Consider the following 21338-nt stretch of genomic DNA (forward strand, 5'->3'; position numbering starts at 1 on the left):
GCGAGTGCACACTAAGCATCAGGGGCTACTCACGACAGCATCTTCCCTTTACAGATGAGGAATGCAAAGGACAGAGAAGTTAGATAAGCTGTCCCAGGTCACACAGTGCAGTGTCAGGGCCAGGACTGGAGCCTGCGAGTGACTTCACAGTCATATTCTTAACCACCACGACCAAAAGCGCTTCTTCAGATTCAGGAAAAGTCGGGACTGGACGATTCATTTTCCAGAAAAGTCTTCCCCCGTCTGTGATGGTGCCTGTCCCATGAACTCCCATGGCATGTCAGACCCCAGGCCCCAAACAGAAGGACAGAGCGCACCCTTCTGTGAGCCGCACAGGCCCTTGGCCCCCAGCCAACACAGACCAGGCGACAAAGAGAACACACAGTCCCCTCTGGCACTTTATTGTTTACAAAACAATGGCTCCAGTTGGAAGGAACACAATCATTATGCTGACAGCAGCAGATAGAGAAACAAAAAAATGTCTAGCTTTAAAAGAGTCGAAAATCACTGATGGTGAGAATGCTCTTCGGGGCACCTAGGCCGTGGCTGACAGGTCTCAACTGAGTGACTGTCCCAAGTCCTCCGACCTTCCTCACTTCGCCTGTGTCTTAAAAACTCACAGCCCCAACATCAGTGACATTTATCAAGGAGGTGGGTTGGGGAGCCCGGCCAGGCGAAGTCAGAAAAGACTCGGGCCTTCCAGGCTATGTCCAGCAGGAGCCGAGTTCCAGAGAAACGTGTCACATTCTTTTGCTAGATGTTTTATACTGGAAGAAACACAGCAGCGCAAAAGGGATCCTCACTGGGTTCCTTCCTAGCAGCTGCATTAGAGTCTGTGAGAAAAGTCTGATGGCCCTTCCCGGGCCACGGCACCCCACATCCTCCTGAGGGGACAGGGAACTTCAGGGAAGGGGCGCTGGGGGCTGATGGCGGGGCCCTTCTTGGCTCCAGTCCTGGCTGACCTGTCCTAAACCCTCTGCCTTTGCCCTGGAGCATGGAGAAGAGGCCAAGGGACGCAGACAAGCAGGGTTTGTGCCAAGTTTCCAGAGAAAAGACTTCAAAGCTCCCCAGAGAAGGGGGAATAAAAGGTCAGGGGACAGCAGCCATCAGGCCAGGCGGGCGTCATTGCTAACCCCCGGAGGACAGAGCTCAGCGCCCAGGACCCAGGGCGGGCGTGGTAGCACCCAGGACCCAGGGCGGGCGTGGCAGAACGTAGGGTGCCACTTGGGTCAGGAAGTAAGATAATCATTTGTGGAAGTCTTTAAAGGCATGACAACTTCTGATAGTTGCTCATAAAAAGCAATGTTTTACCTTTGTGTCCTTTGACCAAGGACTTGGAAACGCTTAAAAACTTGTCTTACCAACTGTCAGAACCTAATTCCAATCTCCTCCACCGCTGGAAATGAAGTTGTTAACAATGGGACTTTTCTCTGTGTGATCAGATTTGGTGATTCCGAGAAAGGAAATTGGTTTAATTAAAATAAGTTAATAATTACAACTTCAAAGTGCTGCATGGCCACAGAATTTTCCTGAAGGGAAAAACTGGAGTGGGTCACATGAAGTGGAGACTGTCTGATGTGAGGCTGAGGACAAACGAGCAAGCTTGTGTCCTTTCCTGCAGAATTTGGGCAGATGCGTCCCTGGAGGCCTGCCCTCACCCACACAGCCCTGTAATTCTCTGCAGTGTAGACAGATTCTTTTCCAGGAACTTGGAGAAGTGGATTTAATGCACGAAGTTCACGAAGAAGGAAGAAAAGGAGGTGGCCTGGGAGTTCCTGACGGGCAGGTCCACTTCAGACTCGCTATTTCGTTCCCAGAGGGAGCACAGTGCTTGACACATAGTAGGAGCTCAAGAAACATTTATTGAATGGAAGAACAAACAGAAAGAGGAGAAAGGAAGGTCGGATGGAAGAAGGGCGAGGCCGGGTTACAAAGGAGGGGTCCCAGCTTAGGATTCCTGCAGGGACCAGCTCCCACCACCAGATGGCAGCGCACACACGGGTCAGTGCACTGTGGGGACCAGGCCCCTTTCCCAGCTCCAAGGACTCTGGGCTTCGCCGCTCCAGGCACCCTGGGGCTGAACTCCCTGAATCAGGCACACACCTCGGAGTTTCGAAAAGGAAAAAAAAGCAAAACAAAACACCAAAGAAAAGTGCAGTCCTCTGGTTTTTATAAAATTCGAGTCCTGATGGAGCTGAAAACTGTCCACCTCTGGGCCTTGCCGGTTTGCGTTTTGTAAATTTAAATGAACTCTATTCCTTCATATTTCACGTTGCCGATCTTGGTCTCTGGCAGTAGGAAGCGCCCGTCCAGTGTGAAGGCCATGATGTAGGTGGCGATCTTGCCCCTGTCCTCCTCAGACTTGAGGGCCACAATGATCTGGTCGTCAGTGTTGGGGATGAACTTGAAGGAGGAGAAGCCGTGCGTGGGGACCACCTCCCCCACGCGGCTGACGGAGATGTCGCCAAAGTCCTGGGCAGCGCTCAGGAGCAGGTTGGTGCCCTTGTACTCGTCATCCTTCTCGCTGTACCGCTCGTGGCTGGCCCGGCGCGGCAGGAAGAACCATCGCTGCAGCGTGTCACTCCAGCAGGCAGACTCGTGAATGAGGTAGCCTGGGGACACACGACAGACCCACAGGTCACCAGCCCACCCGGTGGGCCTGGCCCCGCCCCGCCGCCGACTGGGTGTGCGCAGGACCGTCCGCCTGCAGCCCCTCCGTCCCCGCACAGGCTTCCCGCTGCCGACGCCGTGAGGTGGCCCGTCCCGTCCACTGGGGCAGCGTCCCCGTTCGATCCTCTTCAGACCTCCCTCTGTCCTACAGGCCTCTCCACCTGTCCTCGTTCTCGATTACCCAGAGTAACAAAGACCACACAGGCCGTTCTGTCCCTGGCGCCCCATCTCTGGTCACCTGTGGCCATGAGTTCTGTCTGCATTCCCGCCTCCCTGGTGCTAAGGAACACGGAGGGCGGGGCCGGGGGAAGGGAGCGAGATAAACAAGCGGGTTTGACTGGCGAGGCAGAGATCGGGGTTGGGGGAGAGGCTGCCTTCAAGTTGAAAAGGAAGTAGCATACCCTCTATCTGGGGGTGAAGCAATGTCCTCAGCTTCATGCTCCCCAAGCCTAGAGCTGCCTGGCCGCTCCGAGCATCACGACTCCCCACCACAAACCACAACTCTTGGAAGGCGAGGCGAAGAGCCCAAGCCCTGTCCACCTGGCTTCTACCGGGTCAGGGGCGAGGCCCAGGCCCCGCCCTCAGGGAACAGCCAGAGAGCTCAGGCAGGAGGGGGCTGCAGTCTGAGACAGCGGGAGGCAATCTGTCGGGGCGAGTGAAGGAAGAGCAAATAGCTCATTTGTCCCCAGAAGCCACTGGCCTGCTGGGAGCAGTCATCACAGACAGAAATCACCAAAACCGAGCCCGAAACGACACTGCCGTGGTTTGAAGCAAACGCTCGGAGGAAGCGCACGCGCAGCACACCAGCGTCTGTCAGATGCCCCCCAGGCGGGGCCAGTCCCTTACCTGGAGGCTGGATCCCTGCAGCGGCCCGCAGAGCGCTGTAGCTGGACACCCAGTTCTCGTGGTCCACGCTGCCTCTGCTGCCCACCACCTTCACCCACTCGGGGTTTTCGTTCATCACTTCCCCTGTGCTGGTGGTCCACTCCTTGCCCAGGCCGCCCACATACAGATGCTCGTCCTTCACAGCCAGCCACTCGGCTTTGAAGCCTGGGGACAAGGAGACAAGGGGGCGTGCCTGAGATGACAGCCACCCCTTGGCTCCCCAGGTTCCTGTGGGGTCCAGCAGCCTTGGGCATCAGAGGTCACCCATGATGGACCTCCCGCGAGGCAATGATGAGAGGGTGGGGGGCAGGACAGCCTGGCTCAGGGCTCCATCCCCAGAGGGTCAGCAGCCGGGCACCTCCCTCCGCCTTCTATTCTCCCCCCTCCCCACCCTCTAGGACCGGTCACATTCTCTTTGGCCACTCGATCCAGGAACCCTCTGCTGGAACAGCCTTTCCCAAACTGATTCAAAAGGCTCCTGCTGCTGGCCCCTCACCTACCCCTCCACTCCCAAAGGCCCCGCCAGCCACTTGTCAATCTCCTCTGATCCCCAAGCTCTGTTTCTCAAGCTGTATGCCCCAACCTCAGGATCACCTCCAACCCAGGGCAAGAGGAAGCGCTTGGGGTTATTATTACGGCAGAGGGCGTTTCCTCACAACCGTGCCTGGTGCCCACTGAGAGCAGGGGAAGTGCCAGTAGCCGGAGCTAAGGGGCTGGTGGGGGCTCAGAGAGTCCGCTCCGATCGGTGCATTTATCCTCTTAGACAGGTTTATCTGCTGTGAGCCCAGTTTGAAAGCTGCAGTGCACTCAGGCTGTGTGGGATGCTATCCCCCTGCACCCTGTGTTCTAAATTGTGCTTGCTTTCCCAGATGTTTTGCAAGCTTCTTGCTGGTCCTGAAGACCCAGAGCTGCAGCCCGCCCCGAGAAATGGCAGCAGCCTGCAGAATGCTTCTCTGCAGGTGGCTCTGGAGGGACCTGCTGAGTTCGTGTGGTCCCAGGGGCCTCGCCAGCTCCCCCGGGTCACTTTGGAGAAAAGACCCTCTCCACTATCAGGCCTTCCATCCTTTCTGATGACCTGACCACAGGACAAGCCAAGCCTTTGCTTTCTTCCTGATCCAAGGGGGAAGAACAGAACTACAATGGCTGCCCATAAATGCGGACAGACTAAGGCAGGAAGTGGGCAACCAGTATCTTCTCTGAAACTTGGTCCAGATAGTGCCCTGCCCATTGCCCCAGGTGTGGGCAAGCACTGAAGGGGTTTTCTCGCCGCGGGGAGGGCTGGCAGACAGCGTGTGCCTCATGGGCCCAGCTAGTTGCTTTTCTGACCTGAGAGAGGCCTGCAGCATTTAGCTTCCTGGAGGGTGCAGACACCCCCCGCCCCCGGGGAGCGGGGGCAAGCACGGAGGCTTTTGTCAGCTCCCCCCGCCCGCGCCCAGCGCCTCCCTGCCCCTTCCCCATCCGGGGAGCCACTCTGGCTCTCTCTTGGAGCTCTGTGCTCCCCGCTGCCTGAAAGCAGTAATTCCTTCCCAGCACACGGCAGAGCAGTGGGTCACAGAGGATTTCCAAGCTCGGATCCCACTCGGGCGCAGTCACGGCCACTCAGGCACAGACCCTCCTGCTGCTGTGTTTTCAGAAAGGAGCGCTAGACTGCCTACGGTTACCAATAAAGTCTCAGTTCAAAATGGGAGCAATCTGACACCATGGCTTTAAAGGTAAGACGCTTGGGGCTGTCAATCCCACGTGCTCTGAAGATACCTTTGAAGATATAAGAAGGGACTCGTTCCCAGGAGCGCCGAGAGCGGCAGAGGACAGGGCCCACAAACTTGTCCTGGAAGGGACCCGCTTCCCGGCCAGTCTTCTAGGAACAAGCTCCTACTGTGGAGACGACTGGTGTGAGGCTGGCCCTGGGATGGGGCGGCCGTGGGTCAGAAGCAGGAGGGAGATGGCTCTACCTGGTGGTCCCTCCTCCTGGTCGTGTGAATGCTTTACCACACGTGTGTGCAAACCAAACTGGCAGAAGTCAACCCGAACCTGTCCCCCAACACCCCAGCCAAAGCCGGGAGACAGAGAGGGCCCGACTTACCTTTCCCCACGGTTCCATCACCGTCGGACAGAATCACCCATGGCACGGCTTTGGTGCCCTCGATCTGGTAGATGACCCCTGTCCGGTCGTCCACAGAGTAGAGTCTCCCGTTGAAGACAATCAGCTCAGACAGCTCCATGCCCCGCCCCTTTTCAGCTAGGTGGGACTCGAGGACCCCGTGGCCTTTGTCCCACTCCACGGCCACCTTGTCCCCGCTGTCTGACAGGGTCAAGTAGCCCTTCTTCAGGTAACTGAACCAGGTATTTTCCTCTTGGGCTCTAGACTCTGTGTCCAAGTCAGCAATAACCGCGATTCGGTACCGAGTCCCACCCGGCGTCCTCTGGGGGGCAGACAGGGGGTAGGTGTCATTGTACCGGTCAGCAGGTGCCTGGCTGAGCCTCCAGTTGTGGGCGTTGGGTGCGGGGGGCCTGCCTGGGGGTGGGCGGTGGGAGTACAGCAGCCAGAGGACAGCAGCGCCCACAAAGGATGGCAGGATCACTTTCCAGCGGGGGCGGAAGCGGGGGTCTGCTGCCTTGGTCATGGACGCCAGCACCGGAAGGCCCCCCACACTTATCCGGAGGGAGTGCATAGGCTCATTCCATTCCAGGTGGTTGGAGGGCTGGACGGGCATCAGACTGAAGGGCAGGCGGGACCTGGGCACCCAGACAGAGAGGACAGGGGTCAGCGACCTGCAAAGCACAGTGGCTTTCTAATTACTTGAAGGTGCACGGCCTGAAGGCTGCCCTACCCAGAACTGCACGGCCACTACTTTGTGGCCATTATTACTTCTTTGGCTTAATTAAACCCTGATTCCAGCAGTATCTTTATTTACTCTTATTCAGTAGAGTGAGAAGTCTCTCCAAAGCAAAATTATTCCATCTCCTCTGTCTCAAGTGACAAGATAGAAAGCTCAGTGAGGGCAAGTTCTGCATAGGCTGGTGCTTTACCAGCTCAGAAAGAGGGAGCAGCAGCAGGCGAGGGAGGGAGTGGGGGTGCTGAGGGGTCTGGACAGGACAGGGCAGCAGAGAGGGCCCAGATGTGTGTGCTCATCAAATGTCACCTCATCCGAGAAGCTCTCCCTGAGGGCTCTGCTCCCAACAGCACCCCTGTATCGCCTTCCTCAGCATCTGCCACCCCGGCAACATCCCGCTGCGTAGCTATCAGCGCGCTCCGCTGCGTCCTGCGCGCCTAGGACAGCGCACAGAGCGGATGTAGGCTCACCCAGTGAGGCTTGACTGCCTCCTGGGCTAGGCTTCTGTAATATTAATATAAGTATAAAACAGATTAAGCTAAACAGAAATACTTCTGTTTTTGACAAAGTCTGTCCTCTGGCGCCCTTCTATTAATGCAGCGTCTGGCCGGCCCTCATAGCCTGGAGCCCAGCATCAGCACACTGGCCCCCAAGGATGGCTGGCCTCACCCGGGGCCTGGCTTGGCCTGGGCCCCTGGCCCCGCTCCCAAGGTGCAGCACCATAGCTGGGCGGCGGCGGCCGGGAAGTGCGGTTTTGCACCACCTGCCCCCCACTCACGTCCCCAGCGTAGACCACGCAGCCTGGCCGGCGTGGCCACAGTGGCGCCAGGCCAGTGTCTGTCTCAGGGCAGCTGCCAAGCTGGGGGAGCAGAATCAGCAGAGCATCAGCCCTGGGCTGCGCCTCTCAGGCTCTGGCTTGAGCTGTCACTCAGTCTGTCCCGGCCTAAGACAGTCCCCTGGCTGGACCACGGGGGCATTTCTGCCTCCTGCCCCCAAACAACCAACAGCGGGACTTGAGGGGCAGATGGTCCTCTTACTGCCAGGCGGCAGCGGGGAAGGGCGGGGACTGGGCAGCTCCACACCACCCGGGCCCCTCCCCTGCGCCCCAGTCCATGCAGCCCGCCTGCGGGGGCCACTGAGGAGCTCCCATCCACACCACAGGCCGCTGGTGCCAAGGGTGGAAAAACATGGCAACGGTTCCATGTGGAAGCCAGCCCTTCTCTTCTCTTGCTTTTGGACAGATGTTTAGGTTTTGACCATAGGATCAGGTGCTGAAAAGGGACCTCTAAGGAGCGAGCAAGGCGCCAGGAGGGTGCCATGCGGGGGGTGGGGGGAGGGGCAGGCTCGGCAAGCTCTCCGGCTTCTCACCTCAGGTGCTGGTCCCAGGCTTCCCTCCTGGGCGAGGGCTCCCTCCTTCCCAGGAATCGGCTCGGTTGTGGCCACAGAGCTGGTGGCTGAGCCTTCTTGGCTGGGAAACAGGGGTCCCGGCCGCTGCCCCTCCTCTGCTGCGCCCCACCCCAGGCCTTCACAAACCACGGCTGGGCCCAAGCCACCCAGCGTCCATCCTCCCGCATGACGTGGCCGCTGAGCTCTCAACTCCTACATCTCACCTCCTGTTCCAAATTCTGCCTGGATTCCTAATGCATTCAGAACTTACGACTGCCAAGTAAGTCTTACTCCCTCTCCCCACACCTCCTCGCCCCCAACTCCCCTCAGGAATAGTGCTGGTGATGGGGGAGCCTCCACATTCGCAGGTGCCCAGGGGCAAAACTTTCACTGAAACCCTGGGAGATGCCCTTTTCTGTGCGAGATTATACTGCGACCAAAAGTTCTGAACCACGAGCACCTTGAGCACCCTAGGCATGGCCCCCCCCCTCCTTCCACAGCAGCTGCTCTGACAGCAGGCCTGTTGATTCGGTCTCCCCCCTCACCTGCTGCCACGCCCCTCCCTGCTGACCTACTTGCCCCCCGCAGCCAGCGACCCCTGCTATCCACGCGAGCAGATCAGACCACGTCACCGTGTGCTATAGGAGTAAACCCTCGCCACCATGGGGCCCCTGCCGGGACCTCACCCCTCTGAGCCGGCTCCTCTGCAGCCGACCGCCCCTGCGGGCCTCATGCACCCCTGCCCGGCTGCCTCACTTTCTTTTCTGGATGTCCTTCAGGAAGACTTGGCTGCTCGCTCCCCCCGGGGCTGGCCCCCGTGTGCCTGCCCACTCCCCAGCATGGCAGCCTGCTCCTTCTCTTCACCGCCCTCTGCAACTTACGTAATTACTTCAGCTCTGCCTTAGCGCCACCGGGCAGGGACTGGCCCACTGCGAGCTTACTCCCCTGGCCCACGGTGGGGCCAACAGTGGAAACTCCGCACACATTTGCCGAAGGAACGACAAATACGCCCACACCTTCAACAGCCCATCAGCTCCAGCCCCAGGCCCCACCTCGGTCAGACCGCAAATCCACAGCCCTGCATCTGGCCCCTGGCTGTCACACGGAGTGGTGGCCTGGTGTCATCATTGATGTGTCGTCCTACTGACCCTGGTCTGCCCCCTCTCTGTTCCTGAGTCGCCATCCTGCCACTGGTCATCTCGTCACATCTCCTGCCCGCTGGCTTCCCGCAGATGATGTGGGGACCGAGGGTGGAGCCCCTAGGGCCACACCTCCCATGCATCAAGCTGCCTGGCCCTGGTCCAGGCGCTCCGGGAAAAAAGAGCCCCCATCCTGCTGCTTGGGGACAGTTCAGCTATGCCTGCTCTTCTGGTTCCTTCACCTTCTACATACGTGTCCAAATCTGCCACCCGAGTGGCCATTTGATCCCAGATTATACTCTCAGGTATGCTGAAAGCACCCAATAAATATTGTAGATGAGTGATTATCCGTGAGTGAACAGAGAACCACCCCTAACCCCTGACACCTTGGTCCCTCCCCGTCCCTCACCATCCTGAAGAGCAACCACCCCTCGGTCCCTCCAGGATGCTCCATGTCCCACGGCTAAACCTCCTGCCAGCAGGGACTGTGAGACTGCACAGTGACACTCTCCCAGATCCTCTTCCTCCTGTCTCTCCTCAGCCCCCGACGCTGTAGGTCCTTCCCCGCCACCCACCTCTTCTGAATCTTCCCTGAGATGATCTCCATCTCCAGGGGCACAACCACACAGTGAGGGCTCCCCACGCCTTCCTAGCCTGCACCTGTCCCCTGAATTCCAGGCCCAGCAGGCCCAGCTGCTGAGCCTCCTCGTCTGCCTGCAGGCACCAGAACGGGCTCCCTCAGGAATTTACTGGCCAGCCAAGGGCACTCCCAGACCTCAGAAAGTATCCTAGGGAACAGCTGGATCACTTTCTTGCCTCTTCATATCCCAGCAGGCGCCAGGCGCCCTTACTGGTGTGGTCTGTACCCCGGCTCCGGATTTGGGTCCCACCCCACCATGGCCCCTGGTGATCTAGACCATCCAGGTCCAACCAGCACTAGGCCATTCACCAGCTGCTCCAGCTGGCATCTCTGGGCCTCAGCTCCTTCGCATGTAAACTGTGACAGAACAGTGCCCAGAGCCGCGCAGCCAGCTGAGTCAGACGCTGCACGACGCGGCACAGATGGCCTGCTCCTGTCTGCCCGCTTCCCTCATCACTTCGCTAGCACCTCTGCCCACCTGCCCGGAGGGCCCAGCTTTGTAAGTAAACCTGAGGAGAAGGGGCTGGCCCATCCTGTACGTACGGAGCATGGCCGCAATGTGAAGGACTCTACGGCCCGTGAAGTTGAACATATGGACTACCTGTTCCTCCACAGAAAAAGTGTGCAGGTCCCTGGTCTGACCCTCTCAAATCCATCCTACACACAACTGACAGAATGATTTTTCTAAAAAGTGAATCTGAATCAAAGTTCTTTGCCAGATCCCAAAGCTGTCCCACTAAAGGACAAACTCCTCAACTCCCCCATTTGTTCTCCACAACCCCAGGCTGGCTCACACCCAGATGACGGTGAGCTGCCTGTCTTGTGCAGAACAAGAGCTTGTGTTTTTATTTAAAAACAAAAACAAAACCAACCCCCCCACCTCCAAACTTCCAGCCATGAACACCAACTGAAATGTGCCAGTGAAGGTGAGTATAAAATGGACAAAGCTGCTCCCAGAAGAGGGGCCCATGTGAAGCTCTCTCCTTGCCCACACCCCTGAAAGCTCTAAGCAGTTTAAATATTTGCTGTATTGTGACAAGAAGGTTGTCAGCCCCACCACCTGCAGCCTAATGGGCTGACTTTATATCTCCAGGAAAATTAGAACCAAGCTGCTACGGTAAAACGTCACGGGTTCCTTGGCCACACTCGCCTGTCCAGGTGGGCCTGCAACCAGTTCTCTCCCGTTCAGAATCCCCCGGGGACTGCACCCCTGCTGGCTTCCTTTCTCCTGCACAAGCCAAGCTGCAGGGCAAGGTCCCTGGAAAGAGCCACCCAGAGGAACCACCACCACCCAGGCTGCTCCAGGCCCAACTGCCTTCCCCACCCCCTCTTTTTCAGACAGGTGTCAAGAATGGCTCACTGACACCCCTACATTTCTGGTTTCTTTCACCAGTACTTCCTTATAACACAGGCCTGAAACAGCAAGGTGTAACCCTGTGTCTTTCCACTCCCAAGTGGGTCCCTGGACTCCAAGGGGAGTGGCACTGCCAGGGAGACGCTCCTGGCCCTTGGAGGGAGTGGCCACCCCTACCTTCTCAGGCCACCCTTAGGCCCAGCACAGGACTCTACAGAAGGCTCGAATGAAAGGTGGCAGCCATTCCCGACACAGCCCACAGCCTAGAGGGTCTCCTTCTCCTCTTCCTTCAGGTGTGGCAGGTGGCAGAACAAGCAGGTTTAACGGCAGCTGCTAGAGTAAAACTCCTCCCTTTCAGGATCTAGGAGGGGCAGGAAGCAAGAGCGCAGCACTGAGATAAGGAGGCCTCTTCTGCCTCCCCCCTCAGACTGTGCCTGGGCTCCTCAGGCCCTCCGTCCTGCACAGCGGCTGCCTCCCCTTCCCCACCGCGGTCTGTGAACTGAACGGTCCTCCAGAGCTCATGTCCAGACGGCAGGCAGGTCAGAGTCCCCACTCTGCTTTCTGCCTACGTGCACCTCCTGGCTGGAGAGGAAAGAGCTCAGCTATTGACCCTGCGCTCGTCAGAGTGACACAGAGGCCCGGGGCTTCAGAGTCTCCAAGAGTGTGGGTGTGTCTCAGTGGAGTGAACATCCAACACCCACTGCGGGCCAGGCTCCGCGAAAATGTTACCCAATTCAAGGCATTCTCCTGCTTTGGACTCACCAAGACTGTATTGTACTTGAAAATTTCATTTCGAATTTGGACGGGGGTGAGAAGCAGAAGGAAACCAGGAAGGAACAAGTCACACTAGCCAAGTCTGTCCTTCAGGGACTAACTGAGGTCCTCCTCCCAGATAGCAGTTTCCTTAACGGCTGAGACTCCGCACCTCCCGCCCCCTTACTCTGCATATAGCAGGTACTCATGACCGCTTCCTGAAGCAAGTTAAACACAGCTCAGGATAACTTCTTTTTCAGCTGTGTTTTGTTTATAAGCCAAGCACCTGAGAGAAGTGGGGTTTCTACCGCTGCTGTGAGCACTCCGTGCAGATGCGGCGGCCGGACACCACACACTTATTCACAGCCCTGCAGGACGGAAGTCTGATGGGCCCCACTGGGCTAAAACCAGGGGCTCCCACAGAGAACCCTCCTCCTGGACGGCTCCTGCTTCTAGAGGTGCGGGCGGTGCTTGACTTGCAGCCCCTCCTCACCTGCCAAGCGGCAACATCGCGTCTCTGCGTCTCTCTGCTACACCCACCCCTGCTCTTCTGCCTCTGTTTTCTACTTCCTCCAGCCATGATTACACTGGGCCCACCTAGATAATCCAGGATGCGCTTCCTAGTTCAAGGTCAGCTGATGAGCACCCTTCCTTCCATCTGCTACCTTCGTCCCCCCTTGTCACGTCACATACTTGCAGGTTCTGGGGGTTAGGACGTGGACATCTTGGGGGGCTGTTATTCTGCCAACCACAGAAGGGAGACAGGGAAAGGATGTCCAGCTTTCCCAGGGGCTGGACCTCCCACGCACAGCTTTGTCCACAGCGTGGGTGGCACAGCTCCAGAGCCCGGCACCGTTTGCATTTATTACATCACAGGAGGGCTGTGTGTGAAGTTGTAGCGTCAAGATTATACGTCAGGAGGACTTTCAGCAAAAAGTTACCCTTCCAGTCGAAAGCCACATCCCAAACAACACTCCCCATTATCAGGGTTGTTTTCCAGAGAGCCTGAAAATAAGGGGACACAATAAAAATTCCACCATCCACCCAAATCAGTGGGGTTGCACCTGCCCGAACCCATCTTCTGTCCTGTTTTCCCCAGGGCCGGGCCCTCGGACACAGCGGTCAGCAGGGCAGGACGCACACAGCCCGGCAGGACCCTCTGCAGCCATTCTTGATGCACTGGGATCTGACACTTCCACACTGTCACTCAGGGTCTGCGTGATGCCTCGTTCCCCACGGCATGTCCCCGGGTGAACATGGACACAGCGGCACTCTGCTTGGGAACCCCAAGCTGTGAGTTCCAGGTAATGACTGCACTTGTTACAGATAAACAAGCAGGAGTCAAAAGAAACATAGACAAAAAGAAAAACTGAACATCTTCCCAGATTTTCCTATTATCAGGATGTTTTTGTCTAAATAATTGTCTTGGTCTCATGAGAAGGAAAATCCACATTAAAGTCCTAAAGCCACAGTCCAGAGTATTAGTGAAAGGAAAAGAGCACTTGTTAAATTTTCCCTCCAGTGTCCCAGGTACCATTCCACAAATGTCTACACGATACAGAAATGACGTCCCTGTCACGGTGCTGATCCATTTCAGGATGCTGGACTGCTGTCTCAGATCTGAGATGCTGTTTTTGAAAGAGGAAACACTCAGGTATCTGCATAGTGGCTCCAGGCGGCTGCCGTGAGGATGCCACACAGCTGCCCAGAGGGTCTTAAGACTCAGATGAAAGGGGCTGGGTACTTGTGAGCCTGCCCAAGCCCACCTCAGAGGCCACACACAGGGAATGGGGGGGCACACCACCAGGAAGAGGCCTGCTCCCGTCACACTCCGGGTCTGTCCGCATCACCTCTGTGGCTCAGGAAGCAGCGCGGATGAGGTGCACAGTTGCACCGACAGCTGAAACCAGCACATCCACTACCCGGCTGTGGCCGTGGAAGTGTGGCCGGAACCACAGTCGGGGGACAGTTTTAGGGGGAAGAAGGCTTTGGCTACAGAAGGCATCAAATGCTCAGATGGACACCTCGACTGAGGGATCATAGGGGACACAAAGTGGCTCCTATACACTTGCAAGTCTAGGACTTTCTTCACCGCCCTGGGGCGTAACACGCCTTCTATGATCAGGTCCAGCGAGAACACCGAGACTGCTCAGTCTCCAGGCCGCCGCCTGAACAAACGCACGCTTCAGGGAGTCCTTCCCCCTCCCCCAGCCCACCCCGCCCAGGGTGAGACACCTGCCCCAGTCCAGAGGGGAGAAGATGGCCCATCAGTGTATCTTTCAGTGCGGCCCTGGAGGCCAGAGTAGAAGGCTGATTGAGGCTGTCAGGGAGGGGCCCTGGGAGCCCTCAGGTCCAGGCTGGACTGTCCTGCTCAGCGGCCTCTGGTGGGGCTGGGAGCTCGGGGGGGGGGCGGGGATCTGTCCCGTACAGCTCCGAAAAGGGAGAGGAAGGACAGGCTGCAGCACCTGCTTCCTCTTCACGGACTCTCCTGTGGCCCTATGCTCTTGCCAAGTTTTGGTCCTTACACGGAGGAGCCAGCAAGAGTCAGCTGACATCAGCAGACGCGTGCTCCCGAACCTACGCTTTGTGGAAAACGTGCCAGGAGTCAAGCATGCACTCTAGGACAACAGTGACAAGTGAGGCTGGTGTGCTAGGAGACGGTGGTTTCCCGGGGACACTAGGTGCCTGGGAGAAGGCTGGACCTGGCAGACAGGAGAGTGACTGCGAGCCCCGGGGCCCGCCAAGCCTGGAGACACACAGGGCAGAGGGAAGGCACCAAGCAACGAGGATGGAGCAGGAGGCGCCACAGCCCAGGGATGAGAGGATCAGGCCAGACGGAGGAGCGGGAGGAGGGGGGGCAGTCTGGCTGCCACAGGAAGGCACGTGAGGCCTGGGTTGGGGAGGCTGGTCTGCTGCAAGTGTGACAACGCACCACACTGAGAGGGGAGGGCTCCCCAGTGGGAGAGGAGAGCCGCGGCAATCACAGAAGGGGTGATCGTGGGGGGGGCGGGAAGGGATTGGACTCCCGCGAGTCAGGGAAAGGAGGAGTCCTCCAGGGTCCAAAGTTGTCCCAGGGCAGTCAGAGGGGGAAGAATCCCTCAAGTCAGAGGAGGAAAGAGTCAGAGCGGGGTAGGAGTCCCCTGAGTCGGAGGGGGGATGTCCCACGCTAGTCAGAGGGGGCAGGTGTCCCCCACTCGTGGGGGGGGGTGGGAGGGCAGGTGTCCCGCACTCGTGGGGGGGGGGTGGGAGGGCAGGTGTCCCGCACTCGTCGGGGGGGGGGGGGGTGGGAGGGCAGGTGTCCCGCACTCGTCGGGGGGGGGGGGGTGGGAGGGCAGGTGTCCCGCACTCGTCGGGGGGGGGGGGTGGGAGGGCAGGTGTCCCGCACTCGTCGGGGGGGGGGGGTGGGAGGGCAGGTGTCCCGCACTCGTCGGGGGGGGGGGGAGGGCAGGTGTCCCGCACTCGTCGGGGGGGGGGGCAGGTGTCCCGCGCTCGTCGGGGGGGGGGGCAGGTGTCCCGCACTCGTCGGGGGGGGGGGAGGGCAGGTGTCCCGCACTAGTCAGAGCCAGTGAGAGTCCTGTGAGTCAGTCAAGGTGGGTGTCTCTCAAGTCGGAGGGGGAGGTGTCCGCCGCCCGTCGGATGAAGGAGACCGTTTCTCGGGAGTCTGAGGGCCGGGGGCGGGACGTGGCAGGGTGGGAGGGCGGCGGCGTGGGCCCGTCGCGAGGGAGGGCGCGGCGGCCGCGGATGCAGCCGTCACTCACCCGGTGCAGACTGGCTCCGGGGCCCGCGGGCGGCGGGTCCTCCCTGCGGCAAGGCCGGGACCCTGCGGGCTGCCGACTTCCGCCCGGCGCGCTCGCCCGGTCTCCGGGACGCGCTCCCGGCAGCCTCTGCTCCGCGGCTGCGCGCCGGCGCGGGCGGGACTGCTGGGAGTTGTAGTTTTTACTGCTCGGCGAGCCTCTCCGGGGGCCGGGACTAGAGGGAGGGGAGCAGACGTGCGCCGGGACCACCCCGCAGACCCCTTCCACCGCTTTGTTCTGGAACCCTGGCCCAACAAAAGCGGGAGGCGGGGGTGATTTCTCGAGCTGAGATTTTAGGACCTCTTGCCTGGCCCTGTCGACCCCTGTCGTCTCCCGGGAGGCGGGGAAGCGCGGACCCTTTCCTGCCACCCTCATTATCAGAGAGCCCCTCTACTCTTCTGATCGGCTACTTAGGAAAGCTGATCAGTTTCCAGAGCAAAGATCAGGGCGCAGGTCTACAGGCTTGGAGTGTCCTGGCGGAGAAGGGTGCTGGGGATGGGGGTGGGTTCCCTGCCCTTGATTCACAGTCAAGGAACCTCCTCCCAAATAAGGGTATCCAGTTCGCCCTGGTTCTCCAGTCCTCTCCCCGGCCCCTGAGCTATTTTAATGGACTATATTAAAAGGCATCCCTGCTCTCCACCACGAAGTCCTGCAAAAATGCCCATTTTAGAAATCATGAGAAAAGCCTGGTAACAGCTAGGCGAGGATTGGTGCTCTGCGGGTCTGCAGCTTCAGCCTTGGCTTGCGCGCAATCACCCCAGGGCCTCCCAAGAGCCTTCCATTAGGTAACAGATGCACAAGAGAAAAATTCAAATTATGTAAATGATGTCCAGTGAAAAATACCCCTCCCGTCCCTGTTCCACATTCCCTGCCCAGAGGCAGTCATTATTACTAGTTTCTTGTGGTTATTGTTAGAGAGATTTTGTGACACACAAACAAATCATAAACGCGTATATTAAATTACCTTTTTAAAAAACCAAATGGAAATTTGCTAAACACTCGGTCTGCATTTTTGGCGGGTGTAAAGGGGACAAACCCTTCTTGAATTGATTTGTTTCCCGTTAGGCGAAACTGAGTTCTAACTATATACCATATATTACTATTATTTTAAATTAGTCAAACCTTTTATTTACTAAGATATCTATAGCTATATATGCCTCCCAGCTTGAGAAAGAAAAGGCTAGTCCTGCTATCTTGAAAGGTCTCCATACTCCTCCCCTTCCAAACCCCCTCCCACCCCAGGAGGTGAATGCGATCTTGAATCACTCTCATGCTTTATGTTATAATTTTAGCAAATAGGTATGTATCCCTCAACAATATAGATGCCTATTATAACTTGTACAAAAATGAAATAAAACTGTATGCAATGGATGGGAGAGCCCGTTGTTCCACAGTTATTATCAGGTGTGTTCAATTTGCCAATCTGATGGCATTAAATGCCTTCTCATTGCCTGATTGCTGAGAAGTTGTGTATCTTTCCTATGTTTTTTGGCCATGTATATTTCTTCTTCTGCAGATGCCCCAACATCTCAGTGTCATGTTTAGGAAATAATCCATCCTTTCCCCACTGGGCATGTATGCAATGCCATTTTTTGTCATAGATCAAGTTTCCATATATACATGGGTCTGTTTAGGGGCTTTCTATTATGTCGTATTGGTATAGCTGCTCTTGTCGGCTCCAATACCACTGTCTTCACTCTTACTTCTTTATGATAAACCTTCATGTGTTGTAGGACAATTCCCCCTCACCCCCCTTCTACATCCCATCCACCCCTAACTTTGGGGGTTTTGAATGGAATTGCTTTAAATCTACAGATTAATTTGGGGAGAATTGAGAGGTTTTTTTTTTTTTTAAAGATTTTATTTATTTATTTGACAGAGAGAGACAATGCGAGAGAGGGAACACAAGCAGGGGGAGTGGGAGAGGGAGAAGCAGGCTCCCCGCTGAGTAGGGAGCCCGACGCGGGGCTCGATCCAGGACCCTGGGATCATGACCTGAGCCGGAGGCAGATGCTTAACGACTGAGCCACCCAGGCGCCCTGAGAATTGAGAGTTTTATGATGTTTAGCTTTCTACCCAAGAGCATGGTTTGCCTTTCCATTTACTTAGGTCTCTGTTAATGTTTTTCAAAAAGTTTGTAATTTTTCACTTCACAGCACAGCTGGTTCTGTGTGGTTATGTAGAGATGTGTTTCCTTCTCTACAGAGCTGCATAGTACTCCACTGTGTGGATGTCCTGTTACTTCTTTTACCAGGCCCCTAAGGATATGTGTGATCTTCTTACATTACAACAATGCTTCAGGGCAAATCCTTGAACTCACGTGTTGGAGCACACCTGTGAGTATATTTGTAGGATAAATTGCTGGAAGGAAGATTACTAGGTCAAATGGTGTTTGCATCTCCTAGTGAATAGACACTTGCCCTCCTGCCTTCCGGAGAGGCCCTGCCCAGAAAGTGCTCTTCCCGTGCACCTAGGTGTTGCTGTGATTTAAATTCTCCTTACTTCCTTTGCATCCTTGGAGAGGTCACCTTGGCCTTTGTCGAGAACTCTTCTCCCCCTTTTGTTTCTGTGGCTCTACGCAAAAGACTAAAAAATCTTCATTTTAATCATCCATCGTGTGTTTACCTACATCCTCGCTCACTCATTTCATAGTTAAGGCTTGGAATGGAGCAGTCCACCAGGGGGCCCTCCCATTTTATTTATCAAGTAAAATGCTGCCTGATGGTGATAGCTACGTGTTATCTCTGAAAGTGCCAAAACAGGAACTCCCACTATAGGGACGTAAACACCGAGAGATGGAGAAACTGAGGCATGGGACAGTGAATGCCTGTTTGGAGTCAGAAAGCACATAGATGGCAAAAGGCAGATTGCAAATGTGCTTTCTTGTCCCTGACGGTTCGTCTTTGCGTCCAGTCCGTTGGGGGTTGGGGGGCTTCCAGAGAAAGGCTTGTCCTCCTTAGACAGAAGTCTTCTACAAGCACGAGGGCCGGTGAAGCAGCAGATGAGCCTGTTCTGTCCTTGCAGCTGCCAGTCCTGATCCCCACCTGCCCCCATCCTTCCAGAAGGCAGGCTCTGCCATCCAGGAGCACGGAGTGTGGGCCAGAGGCCAGGGAGGCTGGGTCTGGCCGCCAAGTTTCCATCTCTTCCAAATCTCCACGGAGACTCCCTCACCCCCACCCTTTGGCAGTGGGACGCCACCATCTGAGCCTGCCTGTGGCCCCCTTTCCGAACAGAATGCAGAAGTTTTCGGTGCTGCTCTCTGCCCTTGTGGGATGGCTGGGCAGCCCGGCCGAAAATAGCTGGGACAGGCAGAATGTTGGGGCCACAGTGGGAAAAAAATCACAGTGTTGCTAATGACAGGCTGAGCTTATCTGGAACCCAGTGTCTTACAGACGTTAACCGAGGTCACATAGTTTTTTTCCAGGGATGAGAAAACAGATGCAGTGAGCAGCAGTGATATGCCCAGGGAAAGAGAAGGGATTGCCAAACAGGGAAGGACATGGAATAGGCTGCCTCCTGGGAATGTTCTCTCCCCCTGTGAGTCTCTGAGCTTTACGTCCCATGAGCTGCCCTTGTCTGAGGATGTAGGGCCACTTGGGAAGGTTCAAGAAGCCGTTAAGTGTTTGGCCCAGACATCCTTGTGTGGGAGGTGTGGGCTCCTAGGGAATTCCAAGATGGGTGTGACCTATAACTCACTTGGGAACTGAAGAGAGAGACCTCGGGGAGGGGGAGGGGGCTCATCATTCTGGTTGGCCCTGGCCTCTGACCCATCACGGGGCTGACGAAATCTCCCTCAGGCACTGCTGCTGGCTTTGGGTTCTGATTTGTTAATTTTTTTTTTTTTTTGCCATGACTCTTGTCCTTAATTCTGGCCAGGACTTTCCAACGGGAAGATATTTGCTGAATTGGGAGCATTCCGCCCTGGTTGCCTGAGGCCACTATGGCCCTAATGGAGGACCAACAATCAAGTAGTCTGCAAGACCATCCCTGGCTTGCCCGGTGTCGCTTTCCTACCTACAGTTTTAAGGCGGTGATGAAGTGGGTGACAGAGCATTAGGGACCTGGCCAGCTCTGTGTTTGGGTGACAGATTTTGTTTCTTTCATTGAGGGTTGAACTGGCCTGGTGAATCTTTGCCCATTTGCCTGTTGGCTTGAGCTGTGGGCTGTGATGCCCAAGACATGCTCAGACTAGTTTCTTTTTTTCTGGAAGTTTCCACGCCCCTGAGCCTTCTGTCCGATGCGAATATCTTGGGAAACTCCAGGTCCTTGTTGCCACATTTCATATCAGTGCCCCTCACCCTCCTGGTTCCTGCCTCAAGAGATATGAGTAATCCCTTTCCGAACCTCCTGGGAAATGTGGGGGCTCGACCCAAGAGGAGGGAAGGAGGAAGATTATACTTACCATAATGACAGTTATCACGAACATTCTCATGCTTTGTATCTGCTCCGTCAGGCCTTTCATCAGTCGTGTGACAATTACAGAGTCACAGTCCTTTACCCCAAGTCCCCAAAATACGAAAAGCTCTGAAAACGTGGTTTCCCCCCCTGAGTTTGGCATGAAGGACTTTAGCAGAAGAGTGTGATCTGCCGTGCTGTGAGGGTATGCAAGTGTCGGGTGCAGGGGGCCCTGCCCCAGAGCCCGGCGGGGTAGGATGCGCTGAAAGACGTCTGCATCTTACTCTGAACACATCTGACTGCATGGGTTATGGATTAGAGATCCTGGACCTATCTCTGCTTTATAGACAAGGAAACTAAGGCCCTCGGAGGTTGGGGAGAATCCTAGGCTCAGGACTTAAGGCCTCCGGCTAGAACGAGCAGCTGCCGCTGGAAGACAGGGTCATTATCTGGCTTTTTCTAGAGTTCTGCTCTCTAATGGGCCTCTGGGTTCCCATCTTGGAATTATCTTTAAGGTAACTGTCTTTCAGGGACACCTGGTGGCTCAGTCGGCTAAGCATCTGCCTTCGCCTCAGGTCACGATCCCAGGGTCCCGGCATCGAGTCCCGCATCAGGCTCTCTGCTCAGCAGGGAGCCTACTTCTCCCTCTCCCTCTGCCTCTCCTCCTGCTTGTGCTCTGTCAAATAAATAAATAAAAAATCTTCAAAAAAAAAAAAAAGATAACTGTTTTTCTGTTCTTCAACACTAAAGCCATCTCGGATGGGATAAAGAAAGGGGACAAATCCCTGCATCTGTTTCTCTTCCAAGCCACATGCCCAGCTTTGTGTGCGTGGAGTCCTGGGGTGGAACCAGGACTCCCGAGGTCTGGGCCTCTGGGGTAGGGCAATGGGGAGCTTTCCCATTGCATTCAGGATGTTTCCTGGTTCATAGGAGTTCTGAGAGACCCAGCTTGTCTAAGGTCCCAGATGCAGGCCCGGCAGGGGTTGCATGGAGACGTGGCCTACTTGTCTCTCCTGCTTTTCTTGTGTGTCTCCCCCGTCCATCCCTGCAGCGAAGGCCAGCTGAGGACAGAGCCACTAGGGGAAGGTCAGCCAGTGTGCTAGGCCTGGGTCTTGTTGGCCAGGAAAGCGTGCAGGAATGAAGACGAGCTTATCTCTGGGTTTCCTGTGTCGATAAGCCAGCAGGGATGTGAGTTTTGCCAAGCCTCAGGCACGTGCCAAAGATCCTGAACGATTCCTGACTGTTGTAACGCCAACCGAAACCCCATCTCCCACGAGACACGTTTATGTGCTCCTGCCGTAGTGTCCTTGAAGTTCTCCAGGGCCACTTGAGGATCAGGGCATCTCTCCCTTTGTTCCCACAGGAGCCGGTGGGCTGCCCGGGTCTCTGTGGTGCAGCCGCTGGGCCCTCCTGGCTTTGCCGCCCAGAACAGGTGCTCTTCTTCCATCTCCACGAAGGTGTGCCTGGTGGGCGTGAGACTTGCACGCC

At 56.4% G+C, this 21338-nt stretch overlaps 1 protein-coding gene across 3 annotated transcripts; it reads right to left on the minus strand.

Annotated features, from left to right (window-relative positions):
• Positions 1–380: 380 nt before the first annotated feature.
• CANT1 (calcium activated nucleotidase 1) lies at positions 381–15559 on the minus strand. 3 transcript variants are annotated; one of them, XM_078066214.1, is made up of 5 exons: positions 15420–15555; positions 11086–11269; positions 5639–6291; positions 3517–3720; positions 381–2612 (listed from the first exon to the last, which is right to left on the minus strand). In XM_078066214.1, the coding sequence occupies exons 3-5, from the start codon at positions 6267–6269 to the stop codon at positions 2242–2244; spliced, it is 1206 nt and encodes a 401-aa protein (XP_077922340.1). In that variant the 5' UTR covers positions 6270–6291; positions 11086–11269; positions 15420–15555; the 3' UTR covers positions 381–2241. The 3 variants fall into 3 exon arrangements, with proteins under 3 accessions (XP_077922340.1, XP_035940429.1, XP_077922339.1); XM_036084536.2 differs by lacking the exon at positions 11086–11269 and having other exon boundaries at positions 15420–15559; XM_078066213.1 differs by lacking the exons at positions 11086–11269; positions 15420–15555 and adding an exon at positions 7758–7944.
• Positions 15560–21338: the final 5779 nt, after the last annotated feature.

Source organism: Halichoerus grypus, chromosome 2 (genome assembly GCF_964656455.1).
Source record: "Halichoerus grypus chromosome 2, mHalGry1.hap1.1, whole genome shotgun sequence".
Lineage (NCBI taxonomy): Eukaryota > Metazoa > Chordata > Mammalia > Carnivora > Phocidae > Halichoerus > Halichoerus grypus.